Source organism: Pteropus vampyrus, unplaced genomic scaffold (genome assembly GCF_000151845.1).
Source record: "Pteropus vampyrus isolate Shadow unplaced genomic scaffold, Pvam_2.0 Scaffold18, whole genome shotgun sequence".
Taxonomy (NCBI): Eukaryota; Metazoa; Chordata; class Mammalia; order Chiroptera; family Pteropodidae; genus Pteropus; species Pteropus vampyrus.
This window is the reverse complement of record NW_011888799.1, coordinates 9058139-9077888: the sequence shown is the minus strand read 5'-3', so window position 1 is coordinate 9077888 and position 19750 is coordinate 9058139. Positions and strand designations below refer to the sequence as shown.

Sequence of the window (19750 nt, the reverse complement as noted above, 5' to 3'; positions counted from 1 at the left end):
AATCTCTTCCTTTTCCTATCGGGTTTGATCTATTCTCAATACAGTGAATGTTGCTGTATCCGTAGAGCTGAAGAAGAAAATTAAGTTATTTAGTTTTTCATTTTAACATCAAACTACATGTTATGACATTCAATTTTATTTATTTACATATCTACATTTTAATTTGTTTAAGTAGTATTTCATTAACCTACCATTATGATTTACGTATCTTTTTAATTTTAGTTAAAATATAGGAGTACATATTTAGGTGCTTCTTGCATTTTTAGCTTTATTATACTTTGTTTTTTCAAGATAAGTGCTAAAGGATTACTAGATTGTAAAAGACTAATAAACACAGCATAAATAGTTACATATGAGTGACTGACCTAAAGCACTCCCAGGCATTAACATTTGGGTCCTGTTTAGGCTGTGTTTTAAAGTAATGTTCCTTTCTAATTCAGAGTCTCACTATGAGTATCTACCCACCAGCAGAAGGTCATTCTGTCTTAAAAACAAATAGAAATGCACTTGAATTTTTTAACTGGTTGCATATCTTTTTAATGTAGGGTAGCGTATATAGCACAATATTTTTTTTGGCCATTCAGTTTTATTGTGCAGATATTTAAAGAAAAAAATAATGAACTGTTTTCTGTTAATTACAGTGAATCAAGCTAGGTAATAGAAATGCATCTGCATAGAATCAATTCATATCTTACAGAAAGTCATGATTTGTGCATTATTTTCATTAGGTTAGAGTTAGAAATTTGATTCATGAGTTTCAATTCTGTTACTTCCTAATTGTGTGACTTTGAATAAAAGAAAAAATTTACTCAGAACCAACAATAATGTTTTTTGGAACCACTCTGTTCTGATTTAGTAAAAATCCTGACTGGGAACATACCAACACGGTCAAACAGCGAGATGCTATTACATGGCGACATTGACTCAGATGGCTATACTCACCATATACTAGTGAGAAAAGATTCTGTCTCTGTTTGCAATTAAAAACAAGTATAAAAACTATCAGTGTGATAAGTGAAGCTCAGATCCTATGCTGATGTTCTTTTTTACCCATATTACAACTTGTAGGTAACTTCTATCCACTTGGGTGTGTCCCAAGTACCATCTTGCCAACCAATAACATTTTCAGAGGACCTGATTATGGCATATCAAAGACCCGAGTCACTCCAGCTAACAGAAGAAGCTCACTCTCATTACTCCTCTTTAGCCTGCAGGGCTTAATGGCTGAGAGCCAGAGCTGTGGCTGTGATAGATTCTTTGCACTCATTGTGTGTTCACCAAAATATTGAAAGAGATCAAGTAGCAGAGCCAAGGGTCCTCCAATGGAGTTATAAACAGAGGAAAATTATTTTATTGAAAAGAAAATTCTCTCCACTCCTGCTGGTTGCCTGACAATATGAACCTAATATGGAGATTTTAGAGGTTATAGCATATTGTACAGGAGAGCTCTTACATAGTCTTATTTTCCTTTGGTTACCCAGCTTTTAAAATCCTGGAATGGACTCAGAAAACATTAAATTATGCCAGAGCTTCTCACAAATTACTTCTTATTCATCAACCTTGAAGAGCATACATAGATTACCTAAGAAAGTATTTGCAAATGCAGATTTCATCTGAAATGATTCTTTTCTTATATTCTTTTCTGCTTGGCCTTAAAGACCAAGATGGTGTCATTTGAGAGTGATAACTTGTTACTTTCTGATCCACTAACTTAGACACAGAGACTGAGGTCAGGCTTGCTAGTATGATTTCTAGCCCATGAGAGATTTCCCAGGAGGCCACATGTCCACCACCGTTTTCTGCCTTTAACCCTGAGGTATGTCTTGTGACGCTCTATCTTGGGAGATTTTGTGTGAAATCATTCTCTCCTCCTTTATTGCCTAGTTTCGACAAGAGAGAAAAGATGCCTCTGATAGCTGTAGATTATTTGATATCCCTGTTGAAATTTACAAGCTTGGAGAAGGTCCTACGCTGGCACTTCTTGTTTCATTAAGTCTCCACTATCTCGCCCCAGCGCAGCACTGTTAATCTGCTTGATTCATCCTATACATTTTTCATTCATATGCATTTCTTTTTTCTGAGTGTTCTATTGGAGAATTATTCAGCCATTTGGATTATGTTTTCCTCTTTGAAACTACTGAGGTTAAGGTCTTTAAGATGGGCCAACATCTCTCCAAGGAGCACAATCCAAATTTAGAATCATTATGCAGAGTTTATAAATAAAGAATATTTCTAGATCAAAATTTATTTTACATTTTATTATCTTCCCATTGTCGATTGGTTTAGTTAATATCTCATCTTTTATTTATTATAAATAAAGTCTTATGTTCTTTATTTCTTTAAAAAGTGTCATGATTATAAAGCAGTCTTAATTTTTTATTCCTGTAAATAGAGAAATTTATAACCTCTTTTTAATATATGAAAGAAGTATTTCTGAAAGTAGCATGAGGTATTCGTTCAGAAGAGAATCTTACATGATTGACTTGATATAGTAGCATTAAACTTTTCTTGAAATGATAGAACAAGATTCATATATTTTTATAGCAGCATGTACAGATGGAAGAACGGGTGGGGAGGGTCAGTCTGTCGAGTCTTAACTCCTTGTCTTCCATTAGTCTTAATAACCTGTTCCAAGCAATATTGCGATCCTTGGTATCTTTCTTAATCAACTGTTATCACTGCCTCTTTCATACTTACTCTGTAATTAGAAAGACCAAACTGAAGCAGCTGAGCAGAGTCTACCTCCAAAAGCTTATTGCTTATAATTTATCAATAAGTGTCAGGCAGAGTACCAGGCACTGGATATCAGTCCCAGGGGAGGACTCCAAATACTTTTGCCACTGCATCTGGGTATCAGAGTTGCCAAGGAAAACACAATGCAGTGAAACTCTGGATGGAACAATGTTGTATTCACATGCCACAATGAAAGGAAGCCCATTCCCTCCCATTAGAGGACTGCTATAACAGTGGAATTGGTCAGGTACCATATGCTGCACACACTTGAAACAGAGACAAAAGAGTACTCACTGTGCCTGAAACAAAGAAAGATATTCCCATACAAGGTGATAAGCCCAGCCCCATAGTTGTAGGTGCTTTATCTCCTGGTAAGGAAGTGTTCCAGGCTGAAGGCTCATTTTCATGTGATTGAGTTGGGGTTGAAAGACTCTGCACGGGAGACTGCCTTTCCCAACAATAGGAATGTGTGTCTTTGATAATAAATTTTTTTTTTCTAAATCCTTCCAATGCCAAAAAGCCAAATCCATCCCCTGGAAAGTCAGAAGAACCAGAGCTGGCAGCTCAGAAATATGTGAGGTATTTGGAAGAAGCTAGTGTTTAGAGGGGAAGGGTTGAAGGAGATGTGGCTTGCTAGCCTGCAGCTATGATCCTTAAACCCCCAAAACCTATATTCAGAGTCTGTGGGAAATCCCCAGGCTTATTCTTTGCTTTCCCCAGTCTGTCTCCACCACAAATACCTTAAACTTCTTTTTATGCCTTCCTTACTGTTGACATCTGCTCTTTCTATTCATCTAACAGGTATTTCTCTTGCCTAAAGAAATTCAGTTGGGGTACGATCGTGTGGAAGAATTATAACATTTTATGAAAACATGTATTTTTAAAAAAGCAACATAAAAAAGCGTATCATTTTCTATATGGGAAGGTTTAATGTCACAAAAATGCCAATGCTTTTAAAATTAATATACATTTAATTATAATAGGAATTCCAATTTTGTGGGGAGGGGAAATTAAATTACTTAAATATTTTTTGAAGAGTAGATTTGATTAGACATCGAAATTATTAGAACTATAAACTTGTAAGGCCAGGTTTGCCCTACCAGATCATAAAGCTGATTATAATGCTGCTTTTAACAAAAGAGAACACAGTTGGCACAGGAAACACAGTTGATCATTATGATCCTTATCTGTTCACCTTTTGCCAACAAAAAGCAAAATCAGTCTTTTATTTCAAAACTAAAAAAAAATAAAAGGAAAAAAGTAACTTTTCCATTCTGTTTCACATTCTTGAGGCAAAAATTCCTAAACTGTCAACATTGGCAATGAATTAATATTCTAGAAACCTACATTCATTGGAGAGATTCTACCTATAAAAAATTCATAGGAAACAGCAGTGAACTAAAAAGCATTTAACTTCATAGGCTATCATATACTTACAATCTTTCATCTACTCTCACCTCTCTCTTGAATTTTCTATAAATTTAACTTAATATCTTTCTCACAGAATTGTGTCTCATAGAACTTGTACAATAATGTATATGTACAGTAAGAAAGGAAGTTAATGTTTTTTAAGATAAAACCCCAAAGGGTACATCTGTTTTCTCTATTAAAGAAATATTGGGGCGATAACACAAAATATTGTTTTTGAAATTTGAGTTTTTGAAGGGTCTCAGCATAACAAGTTTACAATTTGCTTGATATGGTAGGGGCCAGCCTTGTGTTTTCAAGAAGGGTGGAAATATTTTTCGCCTATGTGTTCTCAAATCTGGAGCTTGCCTGTGTGGACCTCCTTCTATCAGCCCCTTCACATTCCAGAGGTTTTTATGAGATATCTGAATGAGGCAGCAGGACATAACTAACAGGGACCCATTCTACTCTTTCTTTAATTTCGCTCTTGCGCGCTCTCTCTCTCTCTCTCTCTCTCTCTCTCTCTCTCTCAAAAAATTGCATTTCCTCCCTAATTATTTTAGATGCCCAATAAACTCCCATTCTCTGTCTTCAGAGGCTGTAAATCCAGAGTCACCTTCTGCTATATGCAGAAGAATCTGGGCATTTCACAAGAGGGAAAAGGAAAAAGGCAAGAATGTAGGGAGGAGAGAAAGAGGGGAGGGAGAAGGACTAGAGATTGGAGGACCCTCTTTCATGGTAGGCTACCTTTTTACAAAGTTCAACTTTTCTACACAAGCAAAGCCCTGTTTATTCCTCAGGCCTCACTGCCTAGTTACCTCTCCATCACTCTCTCCTTTCTTAAGAGCAAAACGACCTCTCCCTTTCTTGACATACTTTTAAATCTTTTTAATCTGTGACCTACTGATATCAGTAGAGAAGGTCCAGGCCTAAAATATAATTTGCCACATTAGGAAAAACCTGCGTTTTATTGTTTAGAGTAATTAAGTACCTCAAATCTGTCTCTTGCTTAATTAACCTATCTCTGCAACCTTATTTACTCATTTCTTTAGGCATTTCTTCTCTTCCTCTCTCTGCTACTGTGTTTCAGAATTCTGGTTTACTGTTCTAGGCATTTCTCTCACTATCTCTTAGCGCTCAGGAGGAGAGAGAAATACATGTTTGAAGGAGGGAAAAATCATTGGGGCCTTTCATCAAAATTTAAAATTGATGTTCCTTTGTGATAATCAAAGATCATTTTCACCGTATTTCTTTTCAAATTTAAAAGAATAATTGTAGAAAGGGGTTTATTGCTTTTCACATTTGGGAGACAAATCAACAAACAAATCTTCATCTCACTGAAAATTTTCAGAAATCTGTAACCAGTCACTACTTATAAATAACTGTTATAGGGTCATTTGAGATATAAAACCTATTGTAAATGGTATTATCTACTTCAGGGCATTCTATCCACTCAATTTCTCTTACTTGAGATGTGCTAACATTTTTCAGTGAATATAGATTTCTTCTGAGAAGAAAACAGCAATATTGAAAATATTCCTGGAATAAAGTTGAGGTATAATTTTTTTAAACTGAATTTTTGAACATTACTTAAAATATTGAAATTTTTTAAATTCTTGAAATAAAGGGAAGAATATAAGGTACTCCTTTATTCCCCTCTGTCATACTATAAATTTTTTATTTACTCTTTCTCTTTAACTTTGTTCTCTAAAAACCGATTTTGTTTTTCAGGTACTTATCTTGAGGTCTGTGGTTGAGAATAGTTTTCTGCCCTTATTCTCTGTCAGCAATTGATGTCACTGTTTCATTATCTTTGATTAGAAGTCATAGAAATGCTGTATTTTTTTCAAAGCTATTACATAATTTCCTGAATAACAATCTAAACACTAACTTTTATTTGATTTTACTTTTAAAATAAATTATTATAAAATTTGGTAAGTAAATATTTTTTACCAAATTTTGGTGGGGATCATTATTTAATGTTATTACATCAGTTTTTTTATTTTCAAACTTTATGTCATGCATTTTTATCCCAGGTTTGTTCTTCATGTGTACTAAGACCCTTTACACATATTTTAACTCTAAATATTTTAAAGAAACTGTTCTCCAAATATGAAAAGGCAACCTCTGTGAAGGAAAACTTACTTCACAGCATAGAACAACAAAGAGAGCTGAGAATCCATGCTTTCAGAAATAAAGAAAGAAATAATGGAATGTATAGGAATGCACTCTTTAAATTTCAGTAGAGTTTATTATTTGCATCTCTGCATCTTTCCATGTGCCCCTTGGTAGTATATACACCTGTCTTTCATCTGTGGGGAAGCGCAGGGCCTCCTCAGTTTTCAACCGCACTGTGCAACCTCACCTTCTGATTCAGTCTCCTCAGAATTTTATCTCAAAAGGTCTGAATGACTCAATGAATAACCTACCATTCCCCTTCTTTTCTGTCAAAACGTTAATTATTTTCCCAAAATTATTAGTTAAATCTTCATGTAATTTTACTCTAGGACTATAGGAACAGAATTTTTATGTTTTATATTTTATACATTGATTTATTTACTGTGCGTGCGTGTGTGTGTGTGTGTGTGTGTGTGTGTGTGTGTACTCGCACGTGTGCATAAGGAGAAGGGGCTTAAATATTAAGGAACCAGAGGAGCTGTCTCTCAAAGAAGGACTTACTTTGGTGATTCTATTTGATTTGTGTGTATATATTTTTTAAGTCTAAGAAATCTTATTTTTATGATTAATTTTGGTATTTAAGTTACTTTTCCTCCTGCCTGGGTAAGTCTCACTCATCCTTCCAGGCTTAACTGAAATTCCAGCCTTAGGTGAGAGGGATGAACACCACTGACACTTAGATTATAGAACTTATGTTATGGATATTTATATCTAGATTTTTATTTTGTGTCCTTGCATCCAAGCTCCTTTAAGGCAATAACTATCTTTCTCATTCCTTTCTCCTCTTAGCGGAGGCAATAGGAACAGTGAACAAGGGTAAGGCTTTTCAATGTAGACATAGGTTTGAAGACTGCTATGACACTTTCAAGTTTGTCTGCTCCAACACATTAACCTCTCTGAGGCTCTATAGCTGGCAGGTAGTTATGAGAAATAAATGGTGTGGTCCAAAGTATCTGTGACGTTAGATGGTCAATAAATTAGTATTATTCTCATCCTGTCTCTTACAGCACCTCTGCTTGGGCTAGCACATAACTGATATGAAGCAAATTTCTATTGAGTAAATAAATGGCTGAAATAATAGAATTTTAATCTATTGTACATCCTGAACAGATATAATTTACAGTTACTGTGTTATGCATGTCATCATGCCTGTGGAATCCCAAAACTATATATATTTTAGAAATATTTCTTGCTATTTCTGAACATAAGAATCATCTTTTATTTGGTTACAGATATCCTGAGATTCGATTTTACATTTATTGTGTTTATGCTATGAGTTAAACACAGTTTCTGAATTTTACCCCAAATCACCCATAGTTTCCTCCCTGGATGTCTTCCGTACTGATCTTGGTTGACGTTAAGCTCTAGCCCTTTTGATGATTACCTTGGCATTCTTCCAAGTGGAGCCTTCTAATTTTAGAGTCAAAATGCTGGAAGAACAAATCACAGATGTGCATTGAAATATGCACAGTATGAGTACAGAGCCATTTCTAAGAGTTATAATAAGAAAGGTCTTTAACCTAAAGATGTTTAAAAACTTAGCATATTTCATTTTCTTTTTCTTGTCTACTCCAAGAATGCTACCTTATTTTTCCCACATCACACTTGGATTTGAGAGACTAAAAATATTTTATCAAAACATTTATTTTCCAAGTATAGTCTACATCTCTCACACATTTATAGGTTATAACAGATTTTAAATATTATTTTCAACTCAAAACAAGCTTTTGTTTCTATATTATATAATACAAACTATTTTGTACTTTATAATTCATTAGTGTAGTAAGAACTCTTTTAAAAATCTATTTTTTTCTAAGAGGATGTCAGAAACTTCATTATTACTCGTGCCTAAACTTTTTCAGGGCCTTGCTCTTCCTCTTTTGTTTGCCTAAAATATCCACTCACCCATCTCCCCATGTCGAAGTTGGACCATTCGTTAGTTCATATATATTTACTGTGGCTTACTACATGCAAGGAACTCATTATATTTGTAGTTTCAGAGAAGGATACTTACAGAATATTTTGCTTTACCTTTAGTTGGACGTGAACTCTTCCTGCTTTAAGTATCTCAGAATATTTTACCTCTCCCAGAATAGTTTCCTTGCGTGTGTTGTATACCACTTAACTATGTACTTGTTTCTTACCTCCTACTAGACTAAGTATATTGCAAGAACGCCTTAATTGTTGTAACCCTGGTAGAGCCTAACTCGGCTCCTGGCCTTGTGCTCAAGAATCTATCAAGTTTAATGGGGTGTATAGACACCCCTATGGGCATTAGTAGAACCAGAGTTCAAACACCCTGATTCCCAGACTCCATTAACCAAAGACATTTTCTTCTGACTCCCCAGGAATTCCACACGTACTGACAGGATTTCCCAGGCAGCACACACCCAGCCTTCTCCTGAAAAATAGTTTTGTTTCAGAACAAGCCTCATCCAGAGTCAAAGAGAGACATGGATGGAGTCCCTACATTCCATTCTCACCCACTCATTCCCAAGACAGTTGGGAAGCAAATAAGAAAGTCGACTTAATTAAACTGACAATGTTATTGACTTTCATTAAATAAATATGGTCAAAAACAAATAGAAAACTGAACTGTTTTAAAGTAATATTTAGAATGCAAACATTTTACTTGAAATACCATTAACTAAACTGTCTAATTTGACTGAAAGCCCTCACCATATTTGGGGTCATAAAAACCCTAATTTTTTTTCAGGTGCTTTTAGTCTAAGTATTAGCTGAGGTGTTCATGTTACATCAGGAACTTTTGATGCACCTGTATTCAGAGAAATCATCATTCCAGATCAGATACATGTGCCCCGTCACCCCTTTTCTTATAATTTTAGGGGACCTTCTGAAATGTATGATTATAAAAGAAAACAAGAGCAAAAACAAAAATGAATCAGCAGAGAAGAGATAGAAGAAGTAAGCCAGGTGGCTTCTCAGATCTTTCACTTTGTGCTTTTGATGTCAATCTTTTATTGCTGTTTCCTTAAGTGGAATGAGAATTTGGACGAGAAAGAATGAAATGAGTAAAAATTGTACACCTTTCTGACCAGGACTTAGTCATTTGATAGAGAGAGAACTGTGAGAACCAAGAATGGATACCAATCTATTATGTTACAGTAAACAACATTGGTTTAGTTTTTTATGCCATACTTTTCATCTTGGTAAAAGGAAAATGATTTTTTTTAAAAAGCAATAAGTTACTAAACTTGGTATGTAAAAACTAATAGTAATATTAACACTAGTTGTCAGAGGCAGTATCTAACCTGTATTGATGAGCTTATCTAAAATCACTTTCTGGCCTCTTTAAGTTCATTTTCTTTTTTAATTCTCTTTACAGGTAAAGATAAGATTAAAGTGTCTGAGGATGACTTGAAGAAACTCCCTCTAATTAGATGGTGTATTTTGGAAACCACTCGTTTAAGAGCCCCTGGTGCCATTACTAGAAAAGTGCTGAAACCAGTTAAAATTTTGGTGAGCTTTGGTTTGGTTTTAAGTTTATTTTTTGCCCGTATATTATTAGGTAATTCCTTAAGTTCCATTAAGCACGAAATGACCCTGGAACAGGATACTGATAAGAGTTGTGTAGCAACATTTTGTTAGTGTAGATATTTGTCCCTTGGTGACTATTTTATTAGCTAATAAAATAGTCCTCTAATATTTATTTTGGCTATGTGATTCTGTATTGGAATTAATATAATCCTATTTCAATCAAGCAGGTGGACTGGATAGTTTCTTCTGAGCTGAACCAACCAAGTATTCCTGAGCACTACCAGGTTGAGAAATTCATGTGTGAGGAAAGTTCTTTAGGATAACTAGAAGATAGTTTCAGGCCATAGATTACAGATGTGGGAACAGAGAGCAGGAACGTCATGAATAATAGCAACTGATATTAGCAATCAGTGACTAAATGAGGGGGAGAGGTCTTTTCTATGGGCAAAGTAGGAGAAAATTCTTAAGCGTACCATGAAAAGTATGTGCACGTGACAGAACTCCAGTTTAATATTCAAGGAATCAATCAGGCAGAACAAAATATTTTTTCAGAATGATTTGACTTAAAGCCTGCATTATTTAGATAGGTCACATTTAGTCAGCCCTCCACTCTTGTGGGCTTTTTTAGTACACAGCTTGAGAGCGCCTGGATTCAAACCAGAAAAATTTAGTAGAACACAAAAGAGACAAAAAAAATCCAAGTTTTATAAAAGTTGCAACTTGCTGAATTCAGGGGAGACATTGTTAGTTTAACTGATTTTACATAAAATGTAGCATTTAATTTTAGTGGGATTTTAACCATTTTTGTTTTTAAATAAATTCTTAATTACTTCAGAAGTATAAAAGAATATGCTTGGAGAAGAAATAGTCAAACAACTTGGTACAATTAAGTAGAACAATATATTTATTATTCTGAATATTATTATAGTTTTTATTAAACTTTTATTAAGCTTCATTTATATTCTGGCTAGTAGATAATTGCCTGAACTACGAAACAGTAATTTATCTGCCAGTTGCTATCTTGATAATTATTTTAAGCATGCATATCCTACACGTGTTTTGTTAGATTTATATCTAAATATTTCAGTTAGTTTGAAGTTTTCGTGTTTTTTTTTAAGTTTTCATTCCCAATTGTACATCAATTGTTTGTAGAAATATAGTTGATTTTTGTGTTGACCTTGTAGCTGCAACTTTGCTAAACTCATTTATTGGTCCTAGGAGTGTTTTTGTAGATTCCTGGGGAGTTTCTATATAGACAGTATTGTAATTTCTTTCTTTCCTATCTGTATGCCTTTTATTTCTTCTTTTTGCCTTATTACACTGGCTCTAACTTCCAGTATTATGGTGAATAATAGTTGTGACAGCAGATATCCTTGCCTTGTTTTTGATTTTAAGGAGAAAACATTTAGTCTTTCATCATTAAGTATGAAGTTAGTTGTAGGCTTTTTGTAGATGCTCTTTACCAAGTTGAGAAAATTTCCCTCTATTTCTAATTAACTGAGAATTTTATAATGAATGGGTGTTGGATTTTGTCTGTGCTTTTTCTACATCAATTGATAGAGTCATATGCTTTTTCTTTTTTAACTGTTGATGTGGTAGATTATATTTACTGATTTTTGAGTGTTGAACTAGCCTTTCATACCTGGAGTAAATCTCATGTGATTATGGCGTATAATTCTTTTTATACGTTGTTTGATTTGTTCCGCTAATAATGTAGTTTTCTTTACATTTTTTTCAGGGCGGGGCACTGTTTCGTCTGCTTTCTATGCCATGGCAATCTCTTAAAAGGTGTTTTGTGCTTGTCCTATCCCCTTCTCATAAACACTCATATTCCTTTCTTTTCTTCTTTCCTCTCTCCTCTACCCTCCCTCCTCTCATTTCTCTTCTTCCTTCCTCCCTTCCTACTACATTATTATGAAAACCAGTCAATAAAATCAGCAGTATAGTTTCCTCTTTTTCCTCCTAATTTTTTTCTTTTTCTCTCATTTTCTTTTTCTGGTCTCATTCTTCAAGTTATTTTTTACAACGAAATGTCTCTCCTTTAAATTTCCCATTTCATCTCTAACTATGCCCATGACCAAAACAGGGGGGAAAAAAAAAAACCCATAAGGATTCCCATATCTAAATTTTTGTAGATATTTTTTTCCTGTTGCTTTTGCATTTATTCTCTCTCTTATGAGTTTCAGCGTGGTTTTTGTGTCTTCAACACATTCCATCTTGTGCTTCTTGAACCAGTTGTTCTGCCTGCCATGCCACATATATGGCTACTCTGTACCCCCTCATCTCAGACCTAACACGTAGCTTCTGCTCTTTCGATTAGCTAAATAGATGAGATCATTATGGCATAATTTAATAATAAGAAAGTTTTAATGTGTTACATAAATAGATTTTCTTCCCAGATACAAACCAAGAACTGTTAGGCACACCCCGCTTTCCAGCCAATATAATGCACTTCTTCCAAAATTGTGTTCCTTTTGTCTTCTGCAGCATATTCTTATGCTGCTCATTTATCTTTAACTACTTGATTATAGTTTTACCCCAACACTTCTTCCTTCAAATGAATACTACTTTGTCCTTACGGTTCTCTTGCCACACTGCAGTCACCCTTTATTTCTTTATCTTTTACTGTACTGCCACCTAAAGTCTATCTTATGTGCCCCACTTTTTTCCCCTTCTAACAGTAGGAGTTTTCTACTGGGCAGATGTTAGTTTCCTGCTTATCTCATTTTAGTTTTCAATAACTCAGTTGATTTTCTTCTTCCTTATATTTTTATTTTACCATAAGTTATTGGCACAAATGTTTTTCACTATAAAATTTCTATGCAACTCTCTTGTTTGCTGGTCAGGCTTCAACATTGGTACTGATTCAGTCACTATATTCCACTACCTCGTACACCCTCTGTAGCCCTTCTCTATCTTTAAGCAAGTAGCTCTGAGAGAGCTTTTAACCTCATATCCTTGTCAGGATTTTGTTCCACCAGAGGGTGTTGTAACTTTTGTTAAGGGTATTAACGTCATATAGTTTTCAAAATTAATTTTACTTATTTCACCAACATTACCAAAGGAAACATCTATGCTCAAACACACATGCATGCACACACACACACACACACGTGCATGTACAACCCCCACAATCTCCTTAACCGTACTACAACTATCCAATGTTATCCTATATGACGTTAATACAGTGATCTATGTTTCGTCATAGTGTAAATCTGTCATTTAAAAAATATTTATAACATTATTCTTCACTTTCATGCATCTAGCGTGTTTTCATGTTTATTTCAATACCCACAAAATAATCCATAGGATTGATAACGTAAATATTTAATTATTGCCTGACATTGTTTTCTTTTGTGGTTATTTTAATGTGGTAATTATTTGCATTTTGTACATTTCCCTTTTCAATAATTATCCTTGAATTATATTTCAGTAGTGGATTACTGGTCCAAGGCTATAAGCATATTTATGATTCACAACATATAATCCTCTAATGAAACTGAACTATTTTATAGGTCCAACATGTACGGATTCCCAGTAAAATTTTTCTAATTAAAAATAATAGATATCCAAAATGAATCAATAAATTATTTAAAAATATTAATATTCTCTTATCTCCACTTCTTCACACTCACACTTTCTTCCTAGAGGACATGAGGCTCAGATCTATTCAGTCTCCTTCTAAGCCCTACTAGCTGGTGATGGCTGTCTTCATGGTGGAACAACCACAGACACTTGTGCTCAGGCCGCCATTTTCCAAGAATGTTCCAGCACTTCCTTTCACTATTTTTTACAGTATTTTCTTAATATTTGTAAAAGCTGCCATGTTTCCTATACTTATTATTTCTTTTATAAACACAACTTTTCATCTTGAGAGGCCCAAATTAATCACTGTGAATTTCTCCCTGTGGAGATGAGACTTCAACTTAAAAAACAAAAAAAATAACCAGCACGGTTTTCTTCTTATTACATAAATAATACATGGTAATTAGAAAAAAAAGGAGACAATATAAAGAATCTGAAAGAAGAAATTAGAAATTGCTTATCATCTCACAATTCAGAGGTACCTACTGTGAACACTTTGGTATTATTATAATTTCAGATGTTTTTTCCTGTAGTGTGTGCATTTTTCAAAATTCAGTCAGGGTCATACTATTCTAATTTTCTCATAACCTACTTTTAAAGTTTGAATTGCAGCATAATAATCTAATACATGGACATAATATACATTTTTAAATCAGTTCTCTATTCTTGAATATGTATGTGGCTTTCATTTTTTCACTATTATAAACAGCATAAAGATGAATATCCTTATAGCTAAATGTTTGTGTTCATTGCTCATTATTTCCATAGTAAAAATTCACACAGCGTGATCCATTTAAGCTTCACATATTTCCTAAAACAGGTGGAATGTCTTTGCTGAACATGCTAACATGTTCCCAGGAATTTGGATTATAGAAAACATTTCATGTGGGATCACCTATGTTGAATAGTGACAGAGGCTCATATTTTCTCTCCTATTGGACAACTGGTCAAGCTTTCTTGCTATGAATGCTAGAAGTATTCTCCCACTTTTCTTCCCCTATGTAGTCTGAACAGGGTATCATTGTTTATTTTTCCTCCTGTAACCACACCTTTTCTATATTTTTTGGCATAAATTAAAATGGACAAACACTCCCTGTTTTCTTTAATTTACTCCACTCCTTTCTTGTTATTATGCCACCTTTCAAAAACTCATAAACTTCTACCTGTACTCTTTTCAAGGTTTCATATTTTTAGTATAAATTAATCTGTAAGAATACTCAGGAAAGAATAAATAAGGAAGTACTAAAAATATGAATAGTTAAGGAATGTTAATTAGCTTCTCTAGGTATTAAACCATGTTATAAAACTACAGCAATTAAAACAGCATGATAGTGGTGTCAGACCAGATGTTCAGATCAATAGAACAGACTGGATAGATAACAAAGAAACAAAACCCCTTGTACATAAGAATTTAAAGTATAAATGAGTTATCGTAAGTCAGTAAAGAGGGAAGAAATTACTATATGGGTTGGCAAGACTGGCTAAAAGTGAGTACTTTTTTTTTTTAACATTGTGGTTTTTCAATCATTTTGGTCTCAGGATTTTTTTATACTTTTCAAAATTATTGAGGACCCCAAAGAGCTTTTGTCTATGTGAGTCGTATTTATCAATACTTACTGTATTAGAAACTAAAGCTGAAATAAATTATTAAAATATTTATTTAGTAGTTCATTTTAAAAGAATAAGAAACCTATCACATGTTAAATTAATAGCATGGTTTTATAAAACATAACTATATTTTCCAAAACAAAACAAAAAAAATAGAATAGCATCATTTTAAATTTTAGCAAATCTAATGCATTGCTAGTAGAAGATATCTGATTACAATACGTGTGCCTGCAATCAGTCTATTGAGATAAATTGTTTTCATTGATGGAAATGAAGAAAATCTAGCCTCATTTAGACATATAGCCAGAAAAAGAAAGGGTATTTTGATAGACTTTTCAGATATTTGTGGCTATTCCTTGATACTACACGAAAATTCAGTGGTGGTACTTTTTTAAAAGTTTGTTTGTTCTCATAACCTACTTTTAAAGTTTGAATTGCAGGTGAAAATACATCAGTGAATTTTTTGTACTCAGCTCCATTAAAAACCATTGGTCTATCCTACACTTTGAATGTGTCTTTTGCCCAGAAATGATGTTTGACCTGGCAGATCCTCTGAAAAAGTGTTGGGGACTCCCAGAATTCCCTAAACCACCTTTGACAGCCACTATTGTAGAGAGAAGAAGGCTCTCTAAATTTAGGATTAATCAATAAAACCACAAAGCCAATAAACAGCTTTGAATGTATCATATCACAATTTAACATGTCTTATCTTTTTAAGTATAACTCAAAATTAAGTGTAAACCAAAAATTAAGAATAAATGTCAATGTGTACAACACAAGGGTAAATAATTTTAATGTTTAAAGGATTCACAGACTAATAAGTAATATACTAATATTACATAGATTAATGAGGATAGATGATGAGCACAAAAAGTTTATAAAAGAAAATAACATGAAAAATGTACAACAAACACATAACCAACTAAAAATATCAGGTTAGCAGATAAGAGGGCAATGAAATTGACACTTTCAAATATTGTAGTAAGAAACATATTTTGCTACAAAATTTGAAGTAAAAATTGAGTAACGTGTATTAATAGCCTTAAAAATATTTATGTCCTATGTTTTCTGAACATCTATGTCAAAAGATTTTACGTGAAAAATGCTTTGTGGAAGAAAATGCTTGTGATGACATTATTTATTAAAGAAAAAAGATAGATAATGATTAAATTAATCATGTTTAATCTATTCAATGAAAGACTCAATATCCATTGGAGAGAAAATTATTCGTGAGTATACAATATAAAATTTAAAAATATTATGCTACAATATTAAGTGAACAAAATAAGATTAAAAAATTATTTGGTAGAATATAAACTATATTTCAAAACAACATTAACAACAACAAAAACTAAACTTACTAGGTAAAAGTACTGAAGAGAAGTCTAGCCGATTGGTGACTGTCTTTGTTATCAGCACTCTGTTTTCTAGTTTTTTCTATTTTTCTGAATTTTTCAAAAATTTTGTAGAGATGTTTTCAATCACATAAAAGAATATACTCTTTCATTTTTAAAGTACTAGGAGAAATCCTTAGTGCTTTGGACCTTCTATAGATGCTTTGCCTTTATAGGACTCCTCCTTTCTCTTCAAGATTCTACATTCCTTGCACCCACTTTGCTCTCAGCATCCTTCTTGAGTTACAACAGAGAGTCCTGCCTTACCTTTCCTCTTCAAGAATGCCCCTTCTCTGGACTAGCAGATGAAGTTAATTTAGACTCACAGAATCTCTGTGAAGTAGGCTTGCCAGGTTCAATTCTGTCTATCTGAGAGATGCAGTTGTTGCAACCCAGAGAGTTTGTGTTGTGTGACTTAACTTTTCTAATGATCCATGTTCTGGTCCTATGACTATTTTGTCCTTCTCTTAATCTTTCTCCTCATCTGTCATGTAGACAATGACAGGCACTGTTTCCACTGGACATGATGATGTCTGTTTGCTCAGAGGGTTCCTTTGATACAACTAGCCTTCAAATTCCTTTATGCTGTTTGTCAGCCTGGCATTTGCTGCTGCAGCAGGAATGTCTTTCTGGTCTCCTCCCTGTTGCTAATGTTAATGCTGTTACTGAGGCTCCATTAGAAGTCTTTCTCTGCTAGCCCACTTTGTAAGCTATAGCAGTCACCAGCCTCCAAGTCATAATCATAGGTCAACAACCACTAAAGAGTATGGGGAAGGAAGGGAAGGGCAGCAGTTGTCCTGACTGGAGGCCTGTCCCAGGGCTGCCTCCTGCCCTGCCCCAGACATATCAGGACTCTCCCCCGCTGATTTCAGAATCAGTCATGACCTCTCTAGCCTCAGTTCCAGCAGAGGTAGAACCAATACACAGGATTTGGATCTCATAAGTAAGAGAGCACTAGCAAAAGCATTACTAGCTTCCAAGGTTTGGATCTGACTCTCTCCAGTTCTCCTGGTACTGAAATTACCAAATTCAAACAATACTCGTCTCCCATTGGAGCCAACAGGAGTTCTCCTGGGTTAAAAAATGATGACCCCTCCCTCCCATACTCCACTCCCTGCTACCGTAAAAAGACATGTTTTTAATTGTAAGGTGCTAATTCTAGATATATGAACCTAGTGTTTTGCAAATGTCTTGAGGACAATTCAAAATTATGCAGTTAAAATGGATGTGGCTTCTGATGATTGGAGATGGGAGTTACTAATAAAAAGGCTTCGCCTCTGTAAAGTTGGTAGCTATCTAGTGATCATACACCATGGGAGTGCTCTTTATCCTATGGTTTCTGAGCATGGTGATGTAAGGGGGATTTTATGAAATGGTTTTTAGTTCTTGGTTATATATCATGAAAACCTATTATAACATGAATGGAGAAAAATCATGCAGACTCTGCTATTTGTAGAATCACACTGCTTATCCTCAAACATAAAACCAAATAAATATACAACACTTGCTTCGTCCTATGTCTTCTGAACCAGTTGTCTTAATACTCTTTCCACCCTAACAGCTGCCGCTAGAGCAAAAAAGCAAACAAACAAAGAATTCACTGTCCTTGGCCTGACACCATCACGAGTGTCTCCAGGGACAGAATGCCTGCTGCCCCTGGCCAGTGTCCTGTCTCAGACTTAGATTTTCTGCTCCAGAACGTGGAGACTCACCGCGGTTTCCATTATTGAGGACACTTGCCACAAACCCCAATACTGAACATCAAAAACTGCATTGGAGTGGACTCAAACTAGTTTCTAAAATCTTCACACTTATATAATATTTTCCCCTCGTGTAACTAGATTTATATGTACATGTAACTAATCGTCTGAATTAAAAATCAGGCATTGCTCTAAGTTGCAAAATAGAAACTATCCATCCAGGAAAGAGTTAGATTGTTTGGCCATTGATTATAAAATGTATATGGCTTCTCCACAATATAGTAGTAGCATTATTTTTAATGACCCAAAATCTCTTTAAAGCAGATTTCAAAAAATTGACTCAGAACCAACTTTCTATCATAGAATTACACTGTGCCTTCTGGTGACTTGTTGATGTTGTCTCCATTTTGGCTACATAGGAATCCAAAGTATTTTCCTGAACCTGAATCATTCAAACCCGTAAGTTCTTTCTTTCAATATATATTGTCCTTTGATTTTAATTTTTCTTTATGCCAGGAGTATGAATTCATAAATTAAGTAGGATTGTGTCATTTAAATAAGCAAAGTTCTCTAGTAACTAAAACTACAAAGTACAGATTGGATTTGCAGTATTGACGACGTAACATTTACAAGCCAGATAGAAATGTTTTTGGAATAAGCTTCACCAACTTTAAAATAAATTTTTAGCCGAAACCAGCAGGGCATGTTAAAAGTAAATCTGCTTCGTTCTAATAGAAGATTTATATCACGTTCTTCAGGCAATTGTTCCTGTTATTGGTTTCCAAGGAGTATAAAAACTAAAAATAAAGCAAATTAAAACTGTGTTCTGCTTTTTCTTAGAATTGGGGAGTTACAGGGCTGAACAGAATTTTAAGAGGTCATTTAGTCTGTTCTCTGCCTTTAGGTAAAACTGTCAAAAATGGCATCCAGATGTATTCATTTTGCATCCCAGGCTTTCTCCAATAGCAACGCTCTCAGCATCTTAATACTAAATTTATTACCAGGGGCAGTTCTATGATGGAGCCTGAGGCCTTATTGTAAATATTCTTCCTCTCTAAGGTCAATTCTGTGGTTGATTTACATTGTCATTTAAATTTACCACTTAACAGAATTCTTTTTAAAACTTTTTTATTTATTCACGTTCCAAAAACGTAATTGTGGCTGATATTAATAACAGGTTGGAAAAAATTACCAACAACCCTGCAATTTTATATGCAAGGATTAGCTGTACAAGGTCATTTTTAGCCTGGAGAAATAAAGTTGAGCTTATTTATATAAGACTGATTTTGAAAAAAAAAAAATGTTTTCTTCCCACAGGAACGCTGGAAAAAGGCAAATTTAGAGAAGCATGTTTTCTTGGACAGCTTCATGGCATTTGGAAGCGGGAAGTACCAATGTCCGGGAAGGTCAGTGAGACAGCTGGGCCACATTTATCCAGAAAGTCTATGGAAAGATGATGGCACAGAGGGGGAAAGCTTTGGCTTACTCTTTCTTTTCTTTACTATCAAACTACAGGGAAAGCCAGGAGACCACATTTTGTTAGGTTGGCCAGTGGTATTGTGCAATGTATACATGCGCATGTCTAAAGGGGCTTTGATAGGAGACCTCATGAGAACAAAATATTACAGTTCTAGCTGCCAGGTGAAA

General features: G+C 34.5%; 1 protein-coding gene across 4 annotated transcripts in view; it reads left to right on the top strand.

The window, feature by feature from the left end:
• Positions 1-19750, top strand: part of LOC105288516 (24-hydroxycholesterol 7-alpha-hydroxylase) — a 67870-nt gene that overhangs the window by 28992 nt on the left and 19128 nt on the right. For 3 of the 4 annotated variants that reach the window (XM_011354783.2, XM_023527670.1, XM_023527671.1), the window contains exons 8-10: positions 9665-9798; positions 18467-18562; positions 19421-19509. In XM_011354783.2, coding sequence (XP_011353085.1) covers positions 9665-9798; positions 18467-18562; positions 19421-19509 — 319 coding nt within the window. Of the gene's footprint in view, positions 1-9664; positions 9799-11554; positions 11765-18466; positions 18563-19420; positions 19510-19750 lie in introns of those variants that run through there. The other variant, XM_023527672.1, reaches the window with a different exon arrangement.